Below are 9,375 nucleotides of genomic sequence, written 5' to 3' on the forward strand. Positions count from 1 at the left end.
CGAATAGCTATAATAAAAAGAAGGGTCTAGAATATTTAAATTGTGTGTCTTTTTGCGTGATTTTCTGTAAACGCTCTTCTTACTGAAACCGCTAAGATGACTGGAATGACCTCACATATAACTACAACCACAGAATTGCGAAAGCCTTTTTTATATTATTTTGTTATATCTTACCGTAAAGGCACATGAGGCTATACAGGGTGAAACGATATAATTGTCGCCCTAGCAAAGACGGCATGATTACATTTCCGTTTGATGAAAACCGGTTTTCTTCTTTTTTTTTTGTTGCAGACCATCTAATAGTCGGTTAGTTGTGTACAAATCCCAAGAGAGATAAGAGCATCCATCATGTCTGAAAGTGACACAATGTTCAACAAGCGAGATCGGAGATGCACCTCTATACAACTCATGCTCTTTCCCGATCCAAGTTATGACAACAGGATCATTGCCAGCACCCTCAAAATGCATCGCTGGATTGATACGAATAACAGGGACGTGCCCAGCGTGATAAAAACAAAGTTTCTGGTCGCGTATATGGTCTTTGGTATTGTTTAAAGTGAGAGCCACATCATGCCATCTCACATCTTCGAAGTCGGTCTGAAAATCAACATCAAAGTGTACCTGAATCTGCTGAAGAGTGTGGTGATCTGCTGGTGCTATCAGGTGGCCGCTGGGAGACCCTAGGTGTGGCAGTAGGATTCGGCGGCAGCCCGCAAGTCCAAAGAGACCCAGGCTTGGCTTCAGAAGGGGTGCTACAGCTTTGTACCTTTCTCTCAGTGTCCCTCTCCTCCTCTGACCTGAATCCGGTGCACTATTTCGTTTGGCCATACGCCGAGAACATCAACAATATGGCCTCCCATAACACAAGAGCCAACCTGACCGGCCCCATCCGCCACGTTGAGCCTGGCCAGTACTAAACTGTGTGAGCATTTGGAAATTCTAGGTGCTTTATGTGCTCTCCACTTATTCGTCGAGTTATCTCAAGCGCTTGTGGAAAAGGCATGCTCCCAGTTCCGGATTTGTATCAAGGCGGTGATTGAGGCTGAAGGCGGCTACATTGAAAATATGTCAACTTTACTACATAGTAACCTTAATTGCTTTTTTTTAATAAAAGTATAAAAATAATGCTGTAGTCTTGTTTTTGTTAGGGCGACAATTTTATCGTTCTATCTTGTATATAGATTCTCATACCCTTTCATAATCTTCAAATTAGAAATGTACTTGCATGGAAATATAGTTTATGAGATATTCAAGTGCATTTGTGAGTTTGCATCAAATATTAATTCTGGAAAGATGAACGCAATGGATTTGAATTCGATTACAAATACATTTCCCCATATCACAAGCGTTTCTCTGGAGGGGATCGATTTCTCGTGTTAAAAAGAAATTCAAAAGGTTTCTAAAAATCATCTCAGTGCTTCTTTCAAAGTCCCTCTTATCAAATGATGCGCATAAAAATATGAGACAATACAATGTTTGTAATCCTATCGATGTTTGAAGCTGCTCTTCTTTTTCTCACACTTTATTCTGTCACTCGAAGCTGCCTGTGATAATCGATAGAGCCATAATGATATTTCTGTACAAAAGAGTCGCCGTCTTTTATAATTAATCTCGTATGCAGAGGTGAGCGGGGATTATTGATTAGCTTAAGTTTGCGCAATCTCCATCGAAATCTTGTCCTTTCATCTTCGTCAGCTTTCAATGAAATCTCGCGTGTCTGCTGCGTACACTAACGTATACGAGATCTAAACAGTCGCGGGACGTGACAGTAACGACCTTCTAACAATATAGAACATCGTTAGCCATCATTATCACAGAACTGAATTAATCAACCTTTGTTTTCGCTTGGATTTTTTTTTATATGTTTAAATCACACCGGATACATACTATAATATTCGTTGGTTTTGGGACTGAGTTATGTTTTTTTTAAATTAATTTCCATTTTATTTACCCTTATTTGCTGTGGTGTACAAATAGCTCATCAAGTGAGACATCTCTTACTAAAGTCTATTAATCACTTTCAACCTTTCTCGTTTAATGTATGTTGTATGAAAACCACATATTATTTTATATATTGTCTGTTACGCTCGCTTCCGTAACACAGACTCTATTTGTGTGTCTTCCCTGCTCTCTCTCCCCCTCTCTCTCTCTCTCTCTCTCTAGCGATTCATATTTTTGTCACACACACACAGAGTCACACACATACACACACACACATATTCTTTTTTTTCAAACGGTTAAGGGTCGCCTGACGAAGTCTCATTGACTGAAACAGATGGTTGTGTTTGTAGCGATCAAATGTAACTGTTTACCGTCGAATAAACCGACCACGAAGATTTTCCCAAATCTCAGTACCCTGTATATCAAATTTCGGGTCTGTAGACTTAAAATTGACAAAGTTATTGCGTAGGGAAATGTACACAGACACACAGACAGACATGCACACAGATAAACAGACACGTTCACTTTTATAGATATACTAGCATTTCAGCCCGGCATTGCCCGGGTTTTTGGATGTGTATGTTGAGCAAAAAAAAAAAGTGGTAGTAGAAAGGCAGGCTCGACCCTGTAACGCAAAGAAGGAAAAGAACGGTGTAAAAACGATACTGATCTTGGTAAACTCCGTCGCCTATATTGAAAGTTTAAGGCAGACATGCAAACATACATACATACATACATTTATATATTTGTAACTAAAACTTTTCGACCGAAACTGATGCAAAAGCTTGCCCTATCTCTGAATACCCTTTATGTAAAATTTCAAATATTTAGACCATAAATTGTCTGAGTAATTTGGAAAAGACCGCAGAGGTCAATTTTTTTTTTTAGTTTTACCTCTATCATGACCTCTTAAAATTTATTGTTTTGGGCTCAAATCAAGTTATTAAGTTAGATCCATGTCCAAGTAACCTATATCTAAAATTTCAAGTGCGTAGACCCAAAATTGTCGAAGGAGTTTGGTACAGATCTCAAAGGTTAAATCGTTGAACTCTGACCCCTTAATCGCCAAATTTCTTGCCAAGAATGGATCACATCGATTTTCCCAAATCTTAGTACCCTGTATATCAAATTTCGAGTATGTAGACTAAAAATTGACAGAGTTATTGCGTAGGGAAATGTACACAGACACACAGACACTTTCACTTATATATATATATATATATATATATATACATATATATACATATAGATAGACAGATAGATAGATAGATAGATAGATAGATAGAAAAACAAAAATATATGCATATAGATAAATATATATGGAAACAATTTTGTGCTTACTGCACACTTTTTCGCAAATATTATGCAAGTATAAATCTTGTAGAATATCTGCATGAATATAATTACACGTAATAGTTAACTAAATATGATCATTCCATAAGAAAACCGAAAAAAAACTAATAGGGAATTAATTAAAATGAATGTTTAAAAGAATATGCAAATTAGCTAGATCTTTTGTCAGTGAATGCAATTCAACAACCCATATATAAGAACATTGTATTTTCTTTTTAAATAAATAGAAAAGAGGTTTTTTAATATGAATATCAATACACACAAAAGAGAAACGAATTCATAGGAGTATAGACTAGCAATTACGCCCGGCGTTGACCGGGTGTTTGGAGGGGGGTTGAACAAAATATAGAAAAAAAGCGGTAAAATTTATTTAATTTGACCTCTATTATGACCCCTCAAAAATTATTGTTTGGGGCTCAAATCAATTTATTACGTTAGATCCATGTCCAAGGAACCTATATCTCAGATTACAAGTGTTTAGACCCCAAATTCTCGGAGGAGTTTGGTAGAGTTCTCAAAGGTCAAATCGTTGAACTCTGACCCCTTAACAGCCAAATTTCTGGCCGAAAACCGATCCTAAAGATTTTCCCGAATCTCAGTACTCTGTATATCAAATTTCGAGTTTGTAGACTTTAAATTGACAAAGTTATTGTGTAGAGAAATGTACACAGACAGACAGACACGGTCACTTTCACAGATATATAGATAGATTAAACAAAAATATATACGTATACATAAATATATATGGAAACAATTTTGTATTTACTGTAAACTTTTACGCAATTATTATACAAGTATAAATCATCTAGAATATCTGCATGAATATAATTACACGTAATAGTTGACTACAGATGATCATCCTATAAGAAAACCGAAAAACTAATAGGGAATTAAGTAAAATGAATGTTTAAAAGAATATGCAAATTATCTAGATCTTTTGCAGATGAATGCAATTGCACAATCCATATATAAGAAAATTGTATTTTCTTTTTAAATAAATAGAAGAGAGGGTTTTTAATATGAATATCAATACACACAAAAGAAACACGAATTTATTGGGTGTATATATATATATATATATATATATATATATATATATATATATATATTTATTTGAAAGAGGGGGAGAGAGATGGATGGATACAGGGTGTATCAATAAAATGTATACACTCTTTAAATGACCATAAAACCAACATTTATTATAAGAAAGAAAAGTTTCATACATCAGAATACTGTGAACAAATATAGAAGCCAGTAAATTATCGAAAGTGTTTAAATTATTGGCCATTGTGGTCCATGAACAGCTTGCAACGATCACTGATTGAATCGAAAACATTCCTAATCAGTTCAATTGCTAAGTTGACACATTTTCTTTCAATGGTTGCTTTTAATTCATTCATTGTAGCTTGTTTTGTGATGTGAACCTTGTATTTAACATACCCCCAAAAAAGAGAAAAATCCAAGGGGGTGGTCGAATCCGGTGAGTGTAGACAGTACTCGATACTTCGTCTTCGTCCTAACAATCTGTTTCGCAGGTGATTATCAAGATATGCTCTTACGTCATGATGATAGTAGGGAAGTGTTACATCCTGCTGGAAGTGCAATTCTTTATTCCTAAACATCTCTCAGAAGTGTGACATACCGTATACATGTAGCAAGTTGAGATAATTTAAAGAGTGTATACATTTTGTTGGGACACCCCGCATATACAATTATATATATATGTATATGTGTGTGTATATAGATGTATATACATGAATATGTGTGGGGGTGTATAATTTATACCGGAAGTAAAAGCGGTTCTCCTCTTCTCTCTCTCTCTCTCTCTCTCTTTCTATCGTTAACACACGCACACTCACACACCCACATACACACATACACATACGCACGCATTTTCTGCTACTCTCCAATATGGTTGTGAATGAATAAAATTTCCGGACGGTAATACATTCTGAGAGAGGCGCAGTAAGAGTAGGCTTTGTGTTTAGTTTCACGGGTTTTTTTGTTTGTTTTTAGTTTGTTTTTCTTTTCTTTTTTTTTCGGTTCTTGCAGGAAGGCGTCAGGGTCTTCTCACTTACAGTGCCTAGCATTCCAAAATGGTAACTACGCTGGTAATGACCAGGCTCAACGTTGTTTGACTTCGTTGATTTAACGAGAATCGATGTGTCAACGTATATTTTTGATATTATACCATATTAAAATAGATTATTATTGAGATAAGAACGACTTAGTTTATCGGCATATCTTAATAACAAGAGAGCGATTTTATTCAAGACTCGATAAACGTGCAAATAATAAATGTACAGATTCACAATGAGACTGACTTAAATTTATATATCAAATATTCATAATATAATGCAATTTTACTTCTTTTTTATTTTTCAGATTTTATATTTCTTTTGCGATTCTCCTCCGAAGAGTAATGGTACTATCATCCAGTTTCTCTCTTGGGCTGCTGCTTTGCAGTTTGGTGATCATATCTTTGCCTCGGGCTCAGACTGCCGAATTCCTGTCTCGCTATAACTCCGACACTGGCCCAGGTTCCTTTCCCGATTTGAAGAGCAATAAAAGTGATCACCATGCCAGACTGTCGACAGACGATGCCAGGCACATCGAAATCTATTCAAATATCATCGAAATGCTCGGTCAGCTGAATGTGCTTACGCCGCGTGGTCGGTCTTGCTATGTTCTGCACAAGATCGAACGAACCGTCAATAGGAGCATCGGCGCAGGAGAGGGACGATTCGGTGATGGAAACGGCGCTGTTGTGGAGGTGCGGCTTTTTTTCACAGAGTCCGCTGTGATCGGCGACTCGCTAGCAAAAGAAGGAGATGCGAAGGGCGATGGCAATGGAAACAGTGGAGGCACTGGGAGCGAAGTCAATGACGACACTGATAATCACGACGATGAACTTACCAATCGGACTAGGGCCGAATGCAAAAAGAAACAAGTGTATGCGCTGTGGGCAGGAGACCTGACCAGCAGCGGCAAAGAAAAGACTGTTAATGGTTCAGGTAGCATCAGCGCCCCCAGCACCAAAATTGAAGACGACTCCGGTAAGTTGATCTATAAAACACTCTCTCAAAGACACACACACACTTCTCCAGACACTTTTATATATTGGAACCGTACGCCAGTAAGTAGCGATTAAGTTTACTAATATGAATTTTTGGCGAGAGTCACAGTAGTGCATGTCAGGATAACCTGGCAGCAAATGAAACTATACATAGTGATAGTTGGCGTGATTGAAGAAGAGGGGGGGATTCAGACTCTTTTAACAAAAAAGGTGTCGAACGATATGACGATAGAAATGAGGTCACGTTTCGAGCGAGAAAGTAGAGTTTCTAGTCAGTCTCTTTCTGGAACCGGTACGGGATGGTCTAAGAATATAATGATCTGAACTGATTTTGCCATCGCTTCTGCCTGTCTGCATCTCTCAATTTCCATATTAGAAAAAATAAGTCATCATCGTCATATCGTTTAATTCCATCTCGAGATCAAGCGTCTGTCAATGTCCGAGGCGTCCCTCGGGTCAGCATTGAAGCATGACTCGCTTAGGGGACAGCCTGTAAAGATGTACGATAGTCAGTACGTCGGTGCCGTATTCGAGCGAGAGAGGGCACTACCATGTTAATCTTTCGAACGATTGATAGCTGCACTACATCCATCCCGGTAGAAAAATAACTAAGAAGCTATTAACTCTAGCTAGGTAATTTCTCCCTCACTAAGTACGTTCTCTCCCTAAATAAAACCTTGAGGAATCAACAAGTATCTATTTTGTTTTCATGCACGAGTAGCTTTGCTTGTATAGCTAAACAAACGAGGCGGTCAGGAACCACGAGAGGATTATGGTCCGCACAGAGAAAAGGGCGACAATTAAGAAAAATGGAAAGACCGGCGCGTATAACCATCCAGCGCAATGACTTTATTTTATTCGGTTCCTTGATTGCTCACGAGCGAGAACATTTAACGTAAATTTTTACACTACAACCTTTAAAAATCTGCCATAATCATAACTTAATCACTCTGGGCTACAGAACTTAACCTTCTGTTAACGCGTTGACAGCTATCCCGTCGAAATCTTTATTTTGAATACCCGACTCGTTATATATTATTTTATTATTTTTAATTCTTTGAAACGAAATTTCGTAATTTGTGTATTGATTCTATTTTTTGCGGGCTGTTATCCTCATTTTAATAGTTGATGTTGTTTCACCACGTATCGGCCAACTATTCCTCTGGGCTTCTTCGGGATAGCAATGCTGAGTCTTGTAAATGTATCCTCAGTAATTACTGCCTTCCATAGTCGTCGTTGTCTTACCACGTTTTGGCCAACTCTGCCTTGCTTTGGGTAGGATTGAAACCGCCATCTTCAGACAATGCTCACCTGGAATAGTAGGGTCTCATCGTCTTTATCCACTGTGCTACGACCCCGAATCACCTGGAGAACGCCAGTTGGCCAAAACGTGGTGAGTCCTATCAGTATACCCGATAGGAGCGCCATGGATCAATCACATTCTCAAGGAATGAGTAGTTAAAGCCTTGGAGGATTGATTTCTTAGAACTGCAGAGGATCATACTTTAGACTCACAGGAAACAAGCTATGTTAAAATATGTCAAAGACTCTGCAGGTCTGAGGTTGTTGTCTTCAAATATTACCAATTTAGTCAGTACGTTAAATACATTCAGCTCTCTAGTCGGAAACATAATGTTTTATATATACATTTATAAGAAAATACCATTTGTTATTAGATCGAGTCATGGGGTTTGTTCTCTCTGTGATAAAAGCGTTGTTTAAGTTTAAATTAAAAATGTAAGTTTAGTCAGCCAATTCAATGCAGATTTTTTAAGAATAAACAAACATTTATTTATAGATCAAACTTTTCGACGTTTTCAGGAGAGATAGAGTTTTTTCTGCTTTTTCTCACGTGGCATAATGCCACTAAGAAAAAATAATACGCATGCGGTCTTTTTCAACGGTGATTTTTTTTATGCCCCTGCCAGGAGATACGCGATGTCGGGCGTGATAGGTAATATGAAAGTTTTCCCCCATAACAGATGCGCTGTTTAAGTTTAATTCAAAATGACAGTTTAGTAAGCCAATGTATATATATATATATATATATATATATATATATATATATATATATATATATATATATATATATATATTGACTTACTAAACTGTCATTAAACAGTAAGAGCTCGTCAACGTAATTAGGTCTGTTTTTTAAACTTTAAACTAATTCAAGAAAGAACCTTTTTTGCGCATGCGTATTTGGCTATCTTGTCATAAAGGAACGATTTTTTGCTACCCCTTCCTATAGAAAAGTGTCCCGTTGAGGGTAAAGGAATTAATTTTTTTTAGCCAATTTGTTTTTATATTTATCGTCCTTGGATAGAGCGTCAAAATGATACTTATCTGGTGAAAATCCGTCGCTTGTATCAAAAGTTTTTGCGAGACATAAAAACAAACAAACACACACACAAACACACACACATTTTGCCTTTCATATAGAGAGATTTCTGAATTAATGCATTGATATATATATATATATATATATAGATATATATATATATATATATATATATATATAGAGAGAGAGAGAGAGAGAGATAGGTAGATAGATAAATAGATAGATAGATAGATAGATATCATTTTGAAGCGCGTTTTTCCGCTCTATCAAATTGTGTTATTCGTTACGTCATCAATATCTTCATTCATTTTTTTTCAGGCTTTTCGACAGTATGGATAAAATTCAAAGCCGCACGATTTTCTTGTTCCAGCTCAAATTAGACCGAAAAGCTGCCGTAACATCTCGTGATATCAATGGTGTGTTTAGCTCACAAACCACTAACGAGCGTGTGGCACAACAGTGGTTCAAGAAATCTTTCAATGGTGACGAGAACCTCAAAGACGAAAACGGTCGCGGCCCGCCGACTGCAGTTGATAATGAACATTTGAAAGCCTTAATTGAAGCCGATCATCACAAAAACACACGAATAGTGGCTGTTGAACTCGAAGTCGACCACTCAACAATCGTTCGCCATTTAAAGCAAATAGGGAAGTCAAAAAAGTTG

General features: G+C 37.1%; 1 protein-coding gene across 1 annotated transcript in view; it reads left to right on the forward strand.

Moving 5' to 3' along the window:
• Positions 1-9,375, forward strand: part of LOC145268037 (uncharacterized) — an 844,587-nt gene that overhangs the window by 685,707 nt on the left and 149,505 nt on the right. The window contains exon 4 of the mRNA XM_080123346.1: positions 5,680-6,350. Coding sequence (XP_079979472.1) covers positions 5,717-6,350 — 634 coding nt within the window. The 5' untranslated portion in view covers positions 5,680-5,716. The remainder of the gene's footprint in view (positions 1-5,679; positions 6,351-9,375) is intronic.

This window comes from Euprymna scolopes, chromosome 4, assembly GCF_053919585.1.
Source record: "Euprymna scolopes isolate OS-2025 chromosome 4, ASM5391958v1, whole genome shotgun sequence".
Taxonomy (NCBI): domain Eukaryota; kingdom Metazoa; phylum Mollusca; class Cephalopoda; order Sepiida; family Sepiolidae; genus Euprymna; species Euprymna scolopes.